The sequence below is a fragment of the Scaptodrosophila lebanonensis genome, unplaced genomic scaffold (genome assembly GCF_003285725.1).
Source record: "Scaptodrosophila lebanonensis strain 11010-0011.00,11010-0021.00 unplaced genomic scaffold, SlebRS2 tig00000080-arrow-pilon, whole genome shotgun sequence".
Classification (NCBI taxonomy): domain Eukaryota; kingdom Metazoa; phylum Arthropoda; class Insecta; order Diptera; family Drosophilidae; genus Scaptodrosophila; species Scaptodrosophila lebanonensis.
Window position 1 is genome coordinate 4,295,619 of NW_022060561.1, and position 19,094 is coordinate 4,314,712.

The window sequence follows — 19,094 nt, forward strand, 5'->3', positions numbered from 1 at the left end:
CTAACAAACAAATCATTAGCCTCTTCAGATAAGTAATGACACTTGAACGGTTTTAAGCATTTTTCATTTGGATTTATGTAACTCTCAGGCTTAGTAAGCAGCTTCCTAGCAGCAACGAAAACGCATTAATGCCATGCAATATTAATGCGTGACGTGGATCAGAAAAGCCGCAAAACATTAGCTTACTTTTTATAAATAAATAGTGCATATATAGATATATAGTCAGTCACATCCATGCCTATTAGGTACATACATTGTAATTGTAATTCGTAGGATATAAGCTCACAAATTTTATATGAATTTTACCAACGTGTAAAATATCTGGCAGTATCTGCAATCCCTCAGACTCGCCAGACTTGTGTATATTAGTTGTTAATGACTAACGATTAAGTGTAATCATGATTAGAATGTAATTAATAATAATTGAACGAAAGTAGTTGAAATTTGTAGATCATATACCAAATGAAGCGTTTAAATATATGATAAAAATTTCATACATTATTTAACTTTATATGGTGGGAGTGGGAACTGCAGATTGAAGTAAAGAATTTAAGACCTACCAGTCGTACTTTTGTGAGCTGTTCAACACAAACCATTAAGAATTCGTCAAGAATTGGGCAGTACGTGAGCAGCTAATTACAGGGAATTCTTCAGTCACAAACGGACTGGGAAAATGTTGACTACAATAAGCAATGCGATTTTATATCAATTAAACATTGCAACCACATTCTCTTCCACCGAAGCCAATATTTTCCTCATATCATGCTTAGTTTTTAGATTTTTCTGTGTCGAGATGATCCTTAATTGCAGCCGATATTCAGATACATATATTAAACAAACATTTGAATGGTATTTAGTCATTAATTTATTTTTGATAATACACCTATTATTAATACAGTTTGTTTCCGTTGAATGTTTAGATTTTCGTTTGGTTTCTTTTTGGTACTTTTAATCCGTACAGTTATAAAGATTTTGGGGCGCATTCTTTTGAAGAGCGGACCAACTCTGCTCGCTAATATTATTTCCATTATATATGTTTTAATGATACATACAGCTTGTTTAAATGAAATGCAATAATACGAATTAGTAGTTCGTGATTCAAAATTATTTCAGCAATTACGATACATCGATATACACTTGCCATGAATATTATATTCTTATTTTGCTTCGCACAACTTCTACAATGCAACGATCTTGAAGCTGCTGCCCTGCTGAGGCATATGTATGGATTTCCCTGGCTAACTAATAGATATAAACTAACTGGGGCGAGTTGCTGTCGAATAGCTGGGCTACATTTTTGAAACATTTTAGAGCCGTAACAATACGTCTATCTTTGGTTAGAGAGCACTACGTAAGACGCACATACAACGAGTTTTATATATCCATTTCTTTTATAGAAAGAGAGTAATGATTCTAGCGTATACATTATGTGATGCGGAGTGTTATTGAGAGCTCGCTGCTTAAAAGTACATTAATCGTTAAGTTTTTAAGGACGTTGCTCGAACGGGCAGGCTCAGAAAAAACGTTGCGTGGGGAGGGCATGATTTAGACGACCACAGCGCCCGCTTCGGAGCGACTGACCGGCAGATCTGGACAATTTTTCCATGTATCGGATAAAGGATCGTAACATTCGACGGCGCTGATTGTGATTTGTGCGCGATAAAAGTTCACCTCGCAGGGCTAAAACGAAATATAACAGCCTGTTAAAACCAAGTAATGCAATCAAATATATTGTTTAGGCACCTGATCGCCGCCGGCCACATAAAGTAAGCCATCGGCTGCAGCGACCGCTGGAATGGCACGCGGCACGTTAAGCGAACAAACCGTAACCCATTTGTCCTCATCGAAGCTGTAACGCTCCACCGAGTTGAGTATATCCTGCGTAACGCTATTGCCACCCACCACATACAAATAGCGATCCAGCACAGCCACGCCCATCTGGCAGCGCGGTGTCTGCATACGAGCCAGCTGGATCCATTCCTTGGTGACGGGGTTGTAGCTTTTGGACGACAAAAACCACCAATTTGTTAATAAAATAATTAACATTCTATGAAATTCTTTCAAACCTTATTAGATCCGGCAAATGGCGAGTCGTTGTAGTGCAGCCACCCACTATATAGATTAGACCCTCAAAACTGACCACCCCCATGCTGAAGCGTGGCTGTGGCATGCTGCCTATGAGCTTCCACAAATCTTGTTCAGGGTCATAGCATTCCATGGAACCGCCAATGTCGTCGCCTATCCAGCCGCCCACAGCAAACAGATTGCCACCCATGGTGCAGAGTCCGAACTCGCATCGGGGCACAATCATGGGTGCTATGGGCTGCCAATTATCGTCCTGAGGATCGTACACCTCCCCATTGGCCAATATCTGTGAGCCACGCTCACCACCCACCACATAGATCTTGCCATTTAGGGCCGCCACGCCCGGCAATATTCGGCCCACCTCCATCGGCGCTGTTTCAGTCCACTCCCGCCTGAATATATCGAACTTGGCCACCGTTTCGAATATGCAATCCGCCGAATTCCATGTCCGCGGCGTGTCACGACGTGAGCCGCCTATAATGTAAATGTTCTTCTTGGCCAGCTGCCGTGGACACACGCGCAGCGGCACCAGTTGTCCACGCTTTGAGGCTATGTCCCGGCAAATGGAGCGCAGCGCTATCTTTACCGACATGTCCCGGCAATCCTTCAGTGCCTTGTCAATCACCTTGACCGGCACCAGAGCCATGCGCACATGCGAGAGTATGTCAAAGACATAGCAGCGACGTTGGGTTACATCATGTTTAATCCAGCGCAACGCTGCCTGAAAAACTTGAGATTCCGAGTCCACGCGCAACATCTCGGAGTTCAGCAGCTGGGCCAGCAGTGCCTGTGGAGTCTCCAGAAATTCATCCTCCAGTGTTATCTATGGAAGGGAAAATCAATTCAACTGTTACGATTGGGCCCAAATTGTCGCATTTAACACTGACTGGCCAATGCCAAATGACTTTAGTGGGACAAAATTTGCAGTTTCCGTAGTGTAGTGGTTATCACGTGTGCTTCACACGCACAAGGCCCCCGGTTCGATCCCGGGCGGAAACAGCGCTCCCAACTGTTGTAACAAGTTAGTTGTTTTAATTTTTTTTATATAGAAAATTCAGTCAAGGTCCAATTATTTAATCATTTCAAAGACGCAGCCCTTCTCCGCCCTTTTCTTTGAAAGCTGTTTTGAATGAGGAAACTGGGGTTTAATGGTTTTTGATACCCGTCGGGAACAAGTCTGATTTTCCATTTGGTTTACAAATTTTAACAAATTCAATATTCTGCTGTCCTGGAGAGCTCCTGCAGCTAAGTCCATAGAAAATTTGGGCCATTTAGGCCAAAAAATTCGTTCAATTAATGAAAATATGTCGGCTATGCAACATTTATGTGGATTTTTTATTTAAAATAAACCGAAAATCCTCTATTTCGTTATTTACTTACCGCTGGGAAGTTCGCATGCACATAATTAATTGCGCTCTTCGCCAGATTTTCGCAATTGTGCGCTTCCGCAAAACGTAATATTCCCAATGCATTTGTGGCGTGCAACTCACGACAAAGGAACTCGCAACAGCCGTCCACCACTTCGTTGAGTTGGAGCATATCCGCGGCTGCGAGCAGTTCCTGCACATTCGACTGCAATGAGCAACCAAATGGAATTGGATTTGAGATTGCATCATGCAAACAAACCCAATAACAACTCACCTGTGTTATCTCACAACGGCCCGTGTAGATAAAATCCAAGAGTATGTGCAATATTTCACCGTCAATCGTATGCAAAACGACGGACTTCTGTTTGACCTCATTTAAGCCGAGTTCGGGTCGGAACATTGCCTCGAAGTAGGCGCTCGCTGCGCTCAGTACGGCACGATGCGCATTGAAGGTGGCTTCGCCAGCAATGATCTCAACGTCGCAGAAACGTGATTGCTCACGCAGCTGGTTGAGATTGGCCAGCATTTTAAATGGATACTGGGCATTACTATAGGAGGGCTTATTTGTGCGTTGTGTGTTGTTGGTGCTACTGCTGACGGCAGCTGTTGTTGCTGTGGTCTGGTTGAAGTAGTCGCTGCTATCGGTGGTGTTCGGATTTCCATTGTGGCAATTTGCATTAAATTCATGGTGGTGTATGGAATAGCTTTTCAGCGGTGGCATTTCGTTTGATCTGTATCTGTATTTTTGTACCACTGCCTGTGCGTATGTTTAAAATAGAAAGATGCAACGGGCGCGCGAGAATATGTTATAAATGCACTCAATTAGAATTTAATTAAACTTAATTGCTGCCTTTTCGAACCAGTTAAGCTTAAGCTGCGCGTTGTTGTGGTCTCACTAATAAAAGAAAAACACACAAACACTGATACACAATCGACATACATACAAACAGAAATAGAGAAAAATAATTGTGCACAGATAGTTGTTATTGCAGGCGTACGACTTCGCATTGACTTTAGATATTTATTGCACTAAAATATTGCACATTTGTGGTATGCTGTTTTATTTGTTTGCCACAAAAACCTTAACGTTAAAATAATTATGTTCGTGGTGTAGCAGCAGCAACTACTTGACTATTGCGAGCGCGGTTTCATAGCAATGAACTCTTGTGCGTTGGAATTCAGCATAATCGCAATGTGGCAACTCTCTATAATGCGTCTTCTGTTGGTAGCCCATAAAATTAGCAGTTATTTAATAGACTATTATTAAAATATTTGTAAGCTAAAATGTTTACGCACAAATTGTTTAATTTACGCTGCCGCAGTCTAATGCGAAAATATGCGAGCCAAACCAGTGCAGCAGCCAGTAGTGTCCGTTTAGAGAATGAGAAGCTCCAAAAGTATTTAGAAAATTTACGTGGGGAATATTATGCATTGCGAGTGAATACAGCCGGCAATAGCCATGCGTATGCCCGTATGGCTCGCCTAGAAGGTGTTGTTAACGCCCTGGAGCGGCAGCGTGCTTTAGAGCGAAATTTGACCAGCAAACATGACCTAGATAAGGAAACGGACGAAGATATGCGCAAGCTAATGGAGGAGGAGAATGAAGTGTACACGGATTTGATACGCAAACAGGAAGAGGTCATATTGCAGGAGCTGCTTTTGCTTGCCGACGACGAAAATTATCCTGCCGTTATATTTGAAGTGAATGCCGGCGCTGGCGGTCAGGAGGCCATGCTCTTTGCCAAAGAGTTGTATGAAATGTACACAAACTACTTCGAGCACATGGGCTGGGACTTTGAAGAGTACGCTTACGAAACTACCGACATTGGCGGGCTACGACATGCTAACATAATGGTCAACGATTCACAGGCATACATGTGGCTCTGTAATGAGGCGGGAGTTCATCGCGTACAGCGAGTGCCGGCCACTGAGAAGTCAGGGCGCATGCACACAAGCACAGCTTCCATTACAGTAATACCAAGGCCAGCTGATTTCCAGATTAATATAGCTGAGAAGGACCTGAAGATAGAGACTAAACGCGCCAGTGGTGCTGGGGGACAACACGTAAACACAACAGACTCGGCCGTCCGTATTGTTCATCTACCCACGGGCCTAGCCGTTGAATCACAATCGGAACGTTCACAGCTAAAAAATCGTGAACTGGCTTTAAAACGCCTGCAAGCTAAACTTCTGCAACAGCAGCTTCAGAGCGCAGAGTCGAGCAAACAAGCCACGCGCAAGGCTCAACAAGGCAGTCTTAATCGCAATGAAAAGATACGCACCTATAATTATGTGCAGGATCGCGTCACAGATCATCGCATACAGGGCGGAACTCTGCATAACATCAGCGGATTTCTTGAGGGTGGAGATCAGCTGAGCCGCCTTATCGAGCGCTTGCAATTAGAACAGCGAAAGGTGAAACTGGCGTCGCTTATAGAAATGTGGCAGCCACCGTCAGATGTTAACAATTAGAACCAAATACAGATCGTTTAAGGAATTTCATAAAATACGTTTTATTTTAACAAACACGCCCCCAGTCGGCCGCACTTCCAATGTGTATAAGGTGTTCCTTAACGGCCGCTTCCAGTATATCTCGTATTTCTCGGCAGCCAGCCATTGCCGTCTCTATTACGGTTTCCAGGTGATCGATGTGAAAGCGCTCGCTCATCTCCAGAAATGCAATTTTCTCCGCTGTGGGCAGTGCCGCCACAGTCAACTTGGGTCCACCGGAGACTTCTTCAATATTTGATATATCAGTCAATGGAATATTAGATTTACTTAACGAAGCGGTGCAAGCGACTACGAATTCGTTTAGGCAAATGCCCGCATCAATAAGTGCTAGTGTGGCGGCATTCAAAGATACAGCATAATTGGCGCCATCCGCCTGCAACACCTCCACATAGACATCAATTTGTGAGCGTGGATACAGCTCGGATTTGATGGCCGCACTCAGCGCTTGTTGTAAATACATTTTAAACTCCTGTGATTTTCGATCCCCACGCGGTCGATTCTTGCGCTCTGATGTAGAGAATGTGGCCTGGCTGTATTGACAGTTAATAATAACGTCGTTTGTTTCCGTTTTCTTTCCCTTGGCCTGATGGGGTCCATAGACAGCAGCGAGAACCTTCGTATTTCCCTGCTCCATATAAGCACTCCCATCTGGTTGTTCAAAAACACCCATTTTGCATTTTATGTGGCGTAGTTCGTGCGGTCGGCGACCGTCCAAGCGTAGACCTTGCTCGCTGAGTAATTCAAATCGACCAGCCATTGTATTTTCAATCACAAATAAAAGCTGCTAAACATAAACTAGGGCAATCACAATCCACGTGAGACGGCGTTGTTTATGAAGCGTCGTTAGGAGGAACGATAATTTCACAGCTGTTTGGCGTTGCCATATCAGTTATGTGTACAGCGTACTTCGGTTCGATTATTTCAACCTTATTTTTAGCTTGGCTGCGGTGTGTACCTACTATATAATTTCCCATATTTTTTTATACACACGCAAAATTTATTCGGGTTTTTAGCTTGATAAAATTACCCAAAGTAGAAAAGATTACTTAACAGAGACGTAAACTGTAGAAAAAGTGCTGTATATGTCACCGCCGGCTATGTCAAAGTCAAGTCCAGGTGTGTACGAAATAAAAGAAACCTTCATTCACTCGCTTTGCAATCGCCCGTACCAGAAAACCAAAAGCTATACATAAATTTAACCTATATATTTACTTTTTGCAGCTCGTTGGGTCAAGTTCTTCAATGCCGCTGGCATACCGTCACCGGCGGCGGCCGGCTATGCACACATATTTGTGGAGAATCGGATACAGGACGACATGTTGTTGGATCTGAACAAGGAATATTTGCGGGAGATGGGAATCACATTGATGGGTGATATAATAGCAATATTGCGACATGCCAAGCAAGTTAGTGACCAGCATGCGTTGGACAGAGTGCTAATAACCGATGCACCCATTGCCACGGACGCTGCATCGCCCACAATCAAGCCTGCGCTGCCGCCAGCTTTTAAGTCCCTTGCTATATCTGAACCGGTTGATAAGGCTTCAATAGCGGCCAAATCTCCTGCGCCAGCAAAGCCCGCTCGTCGAGTACTCCCTGAACATGAAGGGAAATATAAAGTAAAACTGCCATTAGGTACTACCGAGCGAAGTAAGCAGATATTGGCCAAAAGGGATCAGTGTAAGAAGAAATGCATTCTGCTGCGAAAATTATATTTATGCATTTACTTTTATTTCTTGCAGTATATTCGGATCGCGTGACTACCAGCAAAAAACCAGATGTATTCTCACGTCTCCATAACGCTGATTCAGGTGATGATGAGGAAGAGCAGGAGCGCATTGTCTCTAGCAGTGCAGAAACAAGTTCCCGGCTCGTCAAAATATCAGGCGTCGTCTCCAAGCTAGAGAACCTAACATCGACTAAAGCGGCGGCCACATCAAGCAGCTCATCGGTATTCGCACGCCTAGGTGATAAGGCACCAACACACCCCACCCCCGCTATGGCCAAGGAAATAAAGTCCATACTTAAGAACTCACAGCGCGTTAGTGGCGGCACCAAAATAAACTCGCCCATAATAAAAGCCAAAAGTATTGTGAAGCCGGTGGTTCATTTGCCAAAGCAGGAGCAAAAGGTAATGCTGGTGGAAAAGGTGCCTCTGAAAGGTGGTGACGGCAGTGATGAAGAGAGTATGGAGGACGATGACGATAGCTTTGATGACGACTATGATGATGGTGAGAGTGAGAATGATGAGGACTATGAAATGGACTACGAAATGCGTGTGCCGTCTGTGAATCAGAAAATTGTCAAGTTTGCATCGACAGCCGAAGTGCGAAAAATCGCGACAGAAAAACCGCGTGGGAATAAAAACTTTGCGCAGAACATCAAAGCAAGACTGGGCTTAGGTGGGTACAAAACTGTATAGTGGCAACTAATTATAAATATTAATATTTTTTTGTTTGTTCCACAGTTTCAAAACTACACGCCACACGAAAAACTTATAACCTTAAGGCATCGCCCACTAAAAAAGTTGTCGCGCGTCTCAGTCCTGTGAAGGGAAAGACAATCCGCATGCGTTCTGATGAGATATTATCGCGTCAAGATGTTCCGGTTCACAAACGCTTGGGTGTTCATCCTATGACATCGGCTAAGCCAGTAGATCGCCCCCGAGAACGAGCTATGTTCGCACAACGTCGAAACACCAGCGTCCATATTGGGAACAAGCCCAAAGGGCAGGGCAGCTCTGTCTTTGATCGTCTGGGCTTTAATAACTCTCTTTGAAGTAACAACTGTGTAGGTGATTAGTTATTAAATAGAATTTTGAGCGAAAAGAAATTGCAATTTAATATTTCCAAAGCCGTGTATTTGTTTGCCGGAAGCTCGGCATTTATTTGTCATGAAATTGTATTATATTTGAGAATTATACTAGGTTTTTAATTTGTGGGCTACAACCCTATCTATCTCAAGTAATATCTCAGATATAAAGCAATGTCTTGCTGTAAATTCTCAATTGTTCAATTTTGTCATTTTCAAACATTTGTGTATCTAATATGGCAGAATATTAGTTATTAAGCCATTTTTTGCGACTATAAATCCGAAAATGCAACGCTTTTCTATTTGGGAAAGGGATTCGGAATTCAACAAAAGTATACTAGTTCAATGAATTAGTATTTTCCCATGGCGTTTTAGGACACAATTGATTAGCTTAAAAATGTTTATTTGCAATTTTTTAAATATTTATGTACAATCATTATAACTAGGATAAATTCTTCGGGGCTTTGTACAATCGTTGTCTTATTCCAAATCAGGCACGCTCGCACTCTTAAAGGTATATATCACTGGTTGCTTGGCAAGATAATTGAGTAATCTCCAGCCGAAGTTATTGTTGCAGCAGAGCGTAAAGAGCATTGCGCCATTCCAGAGGCCAGGTATTGGCATCGGGATTGATATTTAGGAGCTGACGCATGTGCAGAACGGCGCGCTGCTTTTGCAGCATTAAAGCAAAAGCCTGGTGATTGACTGTGGGTGCAGATGCGATGTTGTGTTGAGTTGTTAGTGGTATATGGTTGTAAGTGGGTGTGGCTGCAGGAATTTGTTGTTGCTGTGGCTGTGACTTGTACTGCGGAGGTGTTAGTGGCGGCGTGGGTGGCAACTGTTGGCGTTGTTGCTCCATCTCCTCTGTTGCTGGAGCTGGGCGACGCTTCCTTGATCTGTTATCATCCAAAGCATAGGGACGAAATAGCGGCGTTGTGGTGCTCACAACAGCTGCTTCCAAGCTGGCAGTTTGTTTGCCACACTTTCCGAATTTCTTGTGCGTGTATACTGTTTTAAATTTTTTGTGCGTATAGCCGACCGACGTCTCATTTAAATAATCCACTTGTGAGGGTGCCATCTCTTATACTTTCGTTTCTTTAGTCGCTCAAGCGAGTTGTTGACGCTTTGTAGGTTACTTGTGAAGTGTGCTCCTTTTGCTGCGCAACTGCGCCTTTTATATGTGGCTAGAGATCTGTCGGGCTACCTGAAGATGGCTCAGCAATTATTATTAAGAGTCGGATGGCAGGGTGCGCATGTTTATGGGAATATTTCGTTGACAAAAGGTCGGCATTGTCATAAATAGAAAAGGATTTCGACTGACAGGCTGCTCTCTACCTGCCAACATACAGGTTATGTGAGCTCAGTCCAGCCATGTCCTTTTGTAATTAATTTTTCATTTGCTTGGCCGTCTGCTCGCACCTACTTGCTGCCTGCTCCTTTTCCTGGTATTTCTACATTTCACCAGAACATTCAACGCTCCCTCGGTCGGCTCTTTGATACGTCCATCCGTACATGCACATCGATTTACATTGCCGACGCGTCTGCACTTCAGATTTCCATCTACCTTACCGCTAATCTGGCTCATTAAGTTTTACGCTCCGCAACGGAGCACTGAATGGAAATTAATTGGGATTTTCCCGAAATTTTGTGCTGCGTCGATTATCTAAGCGTCAAGAGATAAGCATTTCTGTGGACATTTGGCTTTGCAGTTTGATTTTGGATACTTTATGGGCTTTAGTTGTGCTGGGATAATGAACACAGATTAGCAAGAATCAATTATACAACTGGATACATTGAAGTAGAGACATAGGGATTGCAGAGATGCTTTCACCAGGCAATGCAGATAAAGCCACACAAATTATGCAACGGAACCGTATTAATTGCTAAGGAATTTTCTTTGAAAGAAGGCGCAGAATCTCCTAATTTTTTTTTTAACAATTTAGTTTCTTTTTTAAATAATAATAATGTTAGACAGCATTTTGTTTATTTTAATTATACGTAGTAATATGTTTTTTATAGGAGCTATATAAATTGTTTAAAAAAAGCACAAATGAAGCAAAGGCGCCTTTACAATTTAGTTTTAGGAAACGAAAAAGGACAGAAGACAACAAAAGAAATAGATGTTGTTAATACAAATTAAAAAGAAAGGGGCTTGCTAATTATAGTTAATTATTTGTATTATTATTTGTATGAAAAATGCAAACAATTTGTTTTAAAAATGTGTATACGATTATGTTTTTAATCGGATTAAAGACCACGATGATATGTCCTCAATACTGTTTTCCAATTATGGATATAGACACTTGTATTGATATTATTGAAAATGCCGTAGAATTCAAAAATCACAATCATGATATAAATTCGGACCAAATTGAAAATGTATGTAATGCTCCATATATTTAACTTTTATAAGCCGGTTGCCTCGAACAAAATCAATACATCTGGGTTTCCGTCCAATTTATAATACAATTCCTATATGATTGTCAATAGTCCTTTCTTCTTGTGCTACCGATCCATAAAGTGCATAAAAAATTTCCTGTAAAACTGCATTTCAGCTGTAAACTAAATGTGTCATCGATTCGAACACATATTCTTTTCTTAATTCTTTCCGGTGCTCGCAACAAAAAAACTTAAGTAAAAATTGAAAAATTGTCTTTGTTAACTAAACAATTTACCATTCTTTCTTCTTCCAAAATAAGCAATGCAACAAAACATTATTCACGACGTCACCTCTTCACTTGATATTTTACATGAGAGGACCGTCTCAAGCCCTCCTGAAATAAATCCGCTTAGCAGTGGACGGCATACGGGCGGCTCAATGGACAGCGGACACAGAAGGGCATTGAATGAAACGAATATGCGAGATAATTCTCAAGATACCGCTTCTACATACGTATGTATGTAAGTAGTATACAATGGTGAGCGGAGACTTTTTCGTATTTTCAGCTGACAAGAAACAGATTTCACCATCTGAAGTCATAAATGTTTAGCAGATCGGTTCGAAACAATAAAACTATTCGTTTGCCGCATAAAGGGAAACCGAAGTCGAACAAAGCGCAGCCATATGAGCGCCAGGATTACGAGGACGTTGCAGACGACCTTTCGGGCAACCGTGTGGTGTGACACTCAACAGGTATTTCCAGAGAAAACGATGTAAACAGCCAAATACAAAAGGGACAACTGGTTTATGACGCCTCGAATGCAACGAACGTCAGCTGTAAATGTGCCGCTGGATTAAGCGGGTGAGAGATCCTGTCTACCTGCTTACCTGTGCGTTTGAGTGTGTCTGGGACAGGTAAGCGGGACCAGCTGATTAGTTGGCCCGGACACACGTCTAATGAATGAAGTTTATTGGGAAATACCTTTGGGTCGATGGGAAAACGCATGTTGATCCCTTCTCCTCCGATTACCTAATGTTGCATAAAAGATTGCACTCCACACAATGACAGCACAGTCAGCGCACAGCCAGCGAAGCGTAACAATCACAATCACCATCGCCATCGCCAAACGACCAATCGATTTAATAGTTCAACAATGGAGCAATCGGGAAATATTTACGAGCATAAGAAGTTCAGCACCGCACAGAAACGCAAACGCAGTCAAGCAAGCGATTCATCAGCAACGGATGACGACGTCATCTTTGTGATGGAGGCGCCCGCCACAACAGCAAAGCTTTTGGATCAGCCGCCCGCTAAGCGTCGCCAGTCCACGGCCTTCTTTCGCCCTTGGCTGGATCAGCCGAGCGCTGAAATTGATAGTCAACGCAAATCCCTATCGCCAAGTCCCAGCAATTTGCCGCCAGCCCAGCCATATCATGCCAATATGGTGCGCTCCCATCCACCACGTCAGCGCAGTCCAAAGGAGCAGCAGCATCGCGATCGCAACACTCTGGCCAGCCTTCGCTACCGACGCAGCAAACAGGCCCAGGAGGCGGCCCTGGAGCGACAATACACGCAGTACCGTTCCCAGCACGAACTCATCCTGGAGCAGCAGATGCGTCTCAGTCTCTATTATGTCCGCTATCTGCAGCAAGTGGCGGCGACTGCGGCGCCACTCACCACCGAACAACAGCAGCAGCAGTGGCGGCAGCAAATGGCCCAAGCCCAGACCCCAGTGCTGGCATCCTTTCGACGATAGGCCTAAGCCATAGTTGGACTCACTCCAGGGCTAAGCCCTGGAAGCTTAACTAGTTTTAATATTTATTTGACTTTGCAATGGTTTATTATGTTGCATATTGTATATCCTATATTATTATTACATTTATATTATTATTTATTGTTGACTACAAATACAGACAAATTGTTAAAGACATCGTAAAAGCTTAAGCAAATACGTTTTTAATGGGAAATTTTTAGCATAGCTACATTTTAATGAGGGCCTTCATATTGAAAGGGTTCGACAATTTTGAGCAGTCATTCTGTAGTTATAGAATCAATCTATTGAATCTAAATTCCCTAACTGTTGAGTTAAAAATAGCAATTCGTTTTATCTTAAACCAAATAAAACAATTACATACTTAATTTGAAAAAAGAATTCAAAATTGTGCGTTTTTAAAGACTTCCCTTAGCCACTAAGAATTGTAGAATCGGCGACAAACGTGTTTATTTCAATTGCAAAGCTGCTCATCAATATTGTATAAATGTAAGTAGAAATCAATAAGTGATTGGATTTTCCATGTTGTAGAAGGCAGATAGCACGGATGACAAATATTCTAAATGACATACAAGTATTCTAAATGACATGACTATTTGAACTCTGCTAATGGAACTCATTTATCAACGATGAAGTGATAAATATAATGCCAAGTCTATTAATAAATAGACATATGCAAATTGTAGTTGTAAGTAAGTGGAAAATCCCTCAAGCTAAAGACCTGTCGATAATTACTGGATCATCTCAAGGTATGATGAGATCCGGTTGAAGGAAAAATTTCAGTTTATTATTTCGATGTCGATGTTGTCTGAGGCCAAACTTTCAAAACTGTAATATCATTTGGCATTTAATATAAATACAAATCGCATGATATACAAAAAACACTTTTAAAATATGTAACCACATAACAGTTTTTTAAAATATTAATATATAAACTGAAAAGTATTTGATAAAGAATGGTTTTGTATAAAATATAAAGTCAATTATGAATATAGCTTATAGAATAGTGCGAATTAAACACTTTAGCATACATAATTTTTTTTCTTTTTTAAAACAACTATTATGTATGTATTTTTACTATGGGAACTTCTTGGAAGATGTTGAATTCGTGACTATTTTTGTGCACCTTCATGAAGGTCCTTTGGTTTTTTTTTTTGCCAAGTAAACATATTGAAACCTGCGCACAATGAAAATTCCGAGGCATTGCCTTTTGTCTGTTGTAGGCTGCTTTGTTTTGCTGATCCTTGAAATTTTCACAGAAGTGATGGAAAAAAATAGAACCGCTGGGACCACACGCAACCAATATCAAGTAGGGCAATAAAAAAATATGTTTCTGGAGAACTTTCCAGTTCCGGTGGCAAATGTGTGCATGTGGGTTGTAACATGTTGTTGGCTTGGAAATACAAAGCCCTCCCAGGTAGGTGCGGTAAAAACACTAATGAGAGGGACGAGGTGACAGGTCATAAAAATTGTCATCGTCCTGCCAAAAATTAGCATACGGAATACGGCGCTACCTGTTTGCAGCTGCCACATGCCATATAAACAGGATATCAAGCAGGGAGTGCAACATTCGATTAGCAAATCTGAAAGTGTCAACATCAATTATGGAGCATGCCAGCAATTACAGCCACAAGAAGTTTTCTACAGAGAAACGCAAACGGGAAATGGATGAGCATCCAATGACGACCGCAGACCAATTGCCAGCTAAGCGACAGCAGGGCCAGGCATTCTTTCGACCCTGGCTGGATAGCAAGACAGACAAACCATTAAGCCAGACACCCGCTGATGTGCCTCAGTATCATGCCAACATGGTGCGTTCCCAGACTCCACGCCTGCGCAGTCCCCAAGCCCAAGAGCGTCGGGATCGGAACACCCGCGCCTGTCTGCTCTATCGTCGAGCCAAGCACACCCAGGAGGCGATCATGGAGCAGCAATGCGTCGAGTATCGGGCCCAGCATGCGGCAATGTTGGACCAACAGCTCCGCCTCAGCTTCTACTATAGGCAGCTACTGCAGCAGGCCGTGTTCCAACGGGCCGTTGCCGGCTTCCCACTCCCCCAGCAACAACAACAGTTTCTGCAACAAATGGCGCTCTCTCAGCAACTTTTGATCTTCGGAGCGACACGTTGAGGCCATTTGTTAAATTTATGAATGTAGAAAGCCATTCAAATGTGATTTAGTTGCATAAGTTTTATTTATTCTATGTTTTTAAGTTTGAAGAAAGTCAAATATATAAGATTAATCATTTACATGGTTCATGGTTTATTCTATATTTCGAAATTTACAGCGTTCAAAACATTAGTTTTGGAAGGAACGTTTTTACTTTTCAGGCAATCGCAAGAACAGAAATATACCCCTTATACGATTCGATGAAAGCTTTATAAGATATTAAGTAGGTTGATTAATAATTATGGAAATTTTGTGTTGTGTCACATTCGAGCGTACAACAACTGTAGTTCAAATAATAAACTACCATCTATACGTGTATATATATAAAAATGGAAGTATGTATATATATACACATAATTCTGGTTTTACGCGATCTGTTTTTACACGGTATAAAAATTTAAAAATGTATATATGTCGAATAACCACATTATTTCATTTAGCACGATTTAAAATAACTTATTATCAATGCCTTTTTTACACGGTTTTTTTGCATGACTTTTTCTGGAACCAATCTACCGTGTATAAACAGAATTAGGTGTATATATTTTAATCAAATTTTGTGGCAATATTCAAAATAGTACCGTGGGTAAGCCTGTGAAGTTTTGTGGCGATTGTTCAACGCGATTATTTCTGCTCATTTCCATTTGTTTGGCAGTCACTTTTTACTTGTTTTCTCCGTGTTTCATTCGTAAATAAATAAAATTGTAAAATCGAATACAAAAACGTGCCAACAAAAAAGTATCCATTCGTAAAAAAAAACTACAAAATCAAAAAGGATGAGCGAAAAAGAGCAGCGAAAGGGCATCCACATCTGACCCAAGAAACTTAAACAGAAGGCGATGGATATCCTTTGTACAGACGAAAAAAAGTGGACAGTTACTCAACTATAATCAAGGACCTAATCAAAGCCATAAAAAGCGAAGGAGCTATTAAGAAAAATGTGATGTCGGAAAGCTTAAAAAGCACTTCAATTCAGTGGAGCAGCAACGCGAGCCGGATACGCTAGTTTTTACTAAAAACAAGTCACTATTTGTGCTGAGTAAAATAATTATATGGACACTTGCAAACTCACAATTAAAATGACAAAATAAATGCCTTAATAGCGGTCATTGTACTTTGAAAATACGTTGAAAAATGAAACTTATTTTTGTGTATATTTTTTCTGGCCGAAGTACAAAACAAGTTCAAAGATAATAGTTGGCAATCATTCTACTAAGTAGATAGTTTGACGTACTTGTAATTACAATTTCATAATAAAAATCTCTGTTTTTTTAGTACTAAGAATCTATTCTAGAATCATGATTGCTGGTAAAATTTATTTTACAAATAAATGTAAATCAGAAAAGAAGTGGCTATTAAGGTTTTGAAATTATAATGCTTACTTGGCAGTTTCATTACAAAAACAACTGCTTGCACACAGACTTCTTTAATCATTATCTTTTTTCTAATTTTCCATAATATTTTGGAGAATTTATTGTGACTATTTCTATATCTGAAACGATGTTTCCATTATCTGCCGAGTGGAAATGCTCATTAATTAATTAATTTATGTTAATTGATTAACGTTTTTTTTTTTTAATTTGTATGCCGTTTGTCTTCTTAACTGGGCAGATGTAATGGACCCACCAAAGAAAATAAGATATCAAAAGTAAAATTTAATCATTAGCTTTAATCGCCATGCATGTACAATCAGGAAAAAGGATATTTATTCTAATATCATGTACGTATCGTGTCAACTCATCGACATCGAGTTATATATTTATAAACCGTTTTAATAGCATACATTTAGATCTCGATTGTGTCAATCACATATGCGCGTGATTGTCAAATTTACGTAAAAAGATCCAAGAGTTTTGGAAAATCACTTATAAAGCTCAAACTCGTGTCTGGATACTAAGTTTGGTCATCTTGTCATCCGAATCCTTCTGTATTTGCACTAAGTATACCCGTGTGTGTAAAAAAGAACTACGATGGTCCTGATGTACATATTATTGAAATTTTTATTTAGCTGCTTTATGAGTATTTTTTTTGCTACACAGCAAAATAAAAAAAGATTTAGAAGTTTGCTAATCCGTGACTTGCTCCGCTTGCTGGCGACCTCAGGTAATAGTCAGAATCGCACACAAAGAAAACAATTTTCAATTCGTTTGGCCAACTAGCTCAGGGTCTGTCGCCACAAAGAACACGTCAAACAGAGCTAAAGCCAACTTACATGCTTATTTAAGGCCAAATATTGGTATAGCGCGTGAACGCATGACGAGGCAGGGCCAGGGGGCTTTAGGCGCTAGGTGCAAAAAGATCAAGTTCAGTTCAAGTCTTGTAAGCCACTAATATCGGCCACTGTTGTTATTGTTGTAGTTGCGACTGCGAAAATGCAATACAATTTTCAATGTTGGCCAAGTGTACAGCAAACAACTGGTGAGCCGTTAAGTAGAGAGGTTTATTAGGTTTGGCGTCGATGGCTGCGGAAATTATCTGGCTGGATTTTCCGAGTACCGCCATAGGGGAAGTATTTAAGCATTATCATATGGCCTACTATGAAAATTAAATGTAATTAACTGTACTCTCAATTTTGTTATTGTTGCGGCGATTGCGCAATCCCAAAAGGCAGTTAATGAGTTAATTACATGCCGAAATGTGGGGTAAGGGAAGGGAGTGTATCGCGCCGGGGCAACATGCATAAAATCACGTTAATTAAATTTTCTTGTCTGCGCTTTGAAGTTGCTGTTGTTGCTTTACGCAGCACAGTTGGCTGCATTTTGGCGTACTTTGGCGTAACTTTTGCACAAAAAGCACACCAGTTGAGTCTTATTGGGGTAAACGTGAGAGTAGTAGAGGAACTGACGATCACACAAGTAATGTCTGAATGGGTGTATTATAAAAATACTATGTAACTTCCTCATGTGCCAAATGTAACACTTATCTTGAATTGTGAACATCAACTAAAAGGTTGAATGCAAGCAGATGACTTAAACTTTATCTAAACGAAGCTTTGTTGTCTTTTTTTTTATCTAAACAGAGCTTTGTTACGTACATAGATAGGCAAGCCATTAAGGCAAGACAGCTACATTCTGAATATTTCTTGGGGGTGGAAATTGTGAAGAATTTAAACTGAGCCTAGCCTTTCTAAAAAAAACTGTGATTACTTTGAGTTAACTGCTAATATTTTTAAATAAAGTTCATGAAATTTTAAATTGTACACACAAAATAAACTTTATAAAAAGAGAGAACGCCACAGGGCAAGCCCAACAATAAATATAAATACTACAAAAATATCAAAAAATAAATTTGAAATAAAATTGAAATAAATTAAATTAAATAAAAATATACAACACATAAATAAGTGGAGACATGTTTCTGTTTTAACAGCATAAATTTACTTCAGAACCGCATATATTCAGTACAATATTAATTAACTACAGCTGCGGGCAGACGTTACATTTATGGCTATAACTTAACATACGGCCACTAACTGAATGTAATTACCAAATTTGAAAAATTCCAAGAATTACGGGAGTTAAATCACTAAAAGCGGAGTAGTGGGGGGTGCATCAGGTTAGATAGTCTGGATACCAAATTTGGTTGTTCTAGCTATTATACTTTCTGGGATCCTTGCGTTCATACAGACGGACGGACGTCTTGTCATCCTAATCAAGAATAAATATAGTTTGTGGGGTCTGCCATGACTGCTTCTGTGTGTTAAATACATTCGCACAAATATAGTATACCCTTTTTATAAAAACGATCTGTAAAAATGTCGGATATTATTTCAAGTTTTCCAAAAATCTCGAAGTCGATTAGTTTAATCTTTAAACGAATTTATGTTTCATTTCGTCAACAAATGAGAAATTATTCGCCCTTCTTAGTGTACTTAGAGCAATAAAGTTGTTTTATTTGCCCCATAATCAAGTTTTTTTTTAAATTATTTAAAAGATTTTTGATTTTTATTTTATATTTCTTATAGAAATAAGCGAGATATCTAGGTTTAGAACTAAACTGT

General features: G+C 40.5%; 7 protein-coding genes and 1 non-coding gene across 9 annotated transcripts; 5 read left to right on the forward strand and 3 right to left on the reverse strand.

Moving 5' to 3' along the window:
- Positions 1 to 841: 841 nt before the first annotated feature.
- On the reverse strand, positions 842 to 4,668 carry LOC115626160 (actin-binding protein IPP). Of its 2 annotated transcripts, XM_030521435.1 has the most exons (6): positions 4,397 to 4,413; positions 3,727 to 4,209; positions 3,466 to 3,657; positions 2,067 to 2,908; positions 1,744 to 1,999; positions 1,546 to 1,680 (listed from the first exon to the last, which is right to left on the reverse strand). In XM_030521435.1, exons 2-6 carry the CDS (start codon positions 4,171 to 4,173, stop codon positions 1,546 to 1,548), a joined length of 1,872 nt encoding a protein of 623 aa, XP_030377295.1. In that variant the 5' UTR covers positions 4,174 to 4,209; positions 4,397 to 4,413. The 2 variants fall into 2 exon arrangements, with proteins under 2 accessions (XP_030377294.1, XP_030377295.1); XM_030521434.1 differs by having other exon boundaries at positions 842 to 1,680; positions 3,727 to 4,668.
- Positions 3,012 to 3,084, forward strand: Trnav-cac. The gene has a single exon. It is a non-coding gene; the product is annotated as a tRNA-Val (tRNA).
- A 52-nt stretch (positions 4,669 to 4,720) lies between the features above and the next one.
- On the forward strand, positions 4,721 to 5,949 carry LOC115626162 (peptide chain release factor 1-like, mitochondrial). Its single transcript, XM_030521437.1, has one exon. The coding sequence runs from the start codon at positions 4,737 to 4,739 to the stop codon at positions 5,922 to 5,924; it is 1,188 nt and encodes a 395-aa protein (XP_030377297.1). The 5' UTR covers positions 4,721 to 4,736; the 3' UTR covers positions 5,925 to 5,949.
- Positions 5,941 to 6,753, reverse strand: LOC115626166 (exosome complex component RRP41). Its single transcript, XM_030521440.1, has one exon. It carries the CDS (start codon positions 6,718 to 6,720, stop codon positions 5,971 to 5,973), a length of 750 nt encoding a protein of 249 aa, XP_030377300.1. The 5' UTR covers positions 6,721 to 6,753; the 3' UTR covers positions 5,941 to 5,970.
- A 171-nt stretch (positions 6,754 to 6,924) lies between these two features.
- Positions 6,925 to 8,816, forward strand: LOC115626161. The gene is made up of 4 exons (XM_030521436.1): positions 6,925 to 7,079; positions 7,185 to 7,643; positions 7,706 to 8,365; positions 8,431 to 8,816. The coding sequence occupies exons 1-4, from the start codon at positions 7,046 to 7,048 to the stop codon at positions 8,739 to 8,741; spliced, it is 1,464 nt and encodes a 487-aa protein (XP_030377296.1). The 5' UTR covers positions 6,925 to 7,045; the 3' UTR covers positions 8,742 to 8,816.
- A 523-nt stretch (positions 8,817 to 9,339) lies between these two features.
- LOC115626080 lies at positions 9,340 to 9,852 on the reverse strand. Its single transcript, XM_030521333.1, has one exon. It carries the CDS (start codon positions 9,850 to 9,852, stop codon positions 9,340 to 9,342), a length of 513 nt encoding a protein of 170 aa, XP_030377193.1.
- Positions 9,853 to 12,308: 2,456 nt separating this feature from the next.
- On the forward strand, positions 12,309 to 12,911 carry LOC115626082 (protein Mabiki). The gene has a single exon (XM_030521334.1). The coding sequence runs from the start codon at positions 12,309 to 12,311 to the stop codon at positions 12,909 to 12,911; it is 603 nt and encodes a 200-aa protein (XP_030377194.1).
- Positions 12,912 to 14,530: 1,619 nt separating this feature from the next.
- Positions 14,531 to 15,055, forward strand: LOC115626083 (protein Mabiki). Its single transcript, XM_030521335.1, has one exon. The coding sequence runs from the start codon at positions 14,531 to 14,533 to the stop codon at positions 15,053 to 15,055; it is 525 nt and encodes a 174-aa protein (XP_030377195.1).
- The last annotated feature ends 4,039 nt before the right edge of the window (positions 15,056 to 19,094 follow it).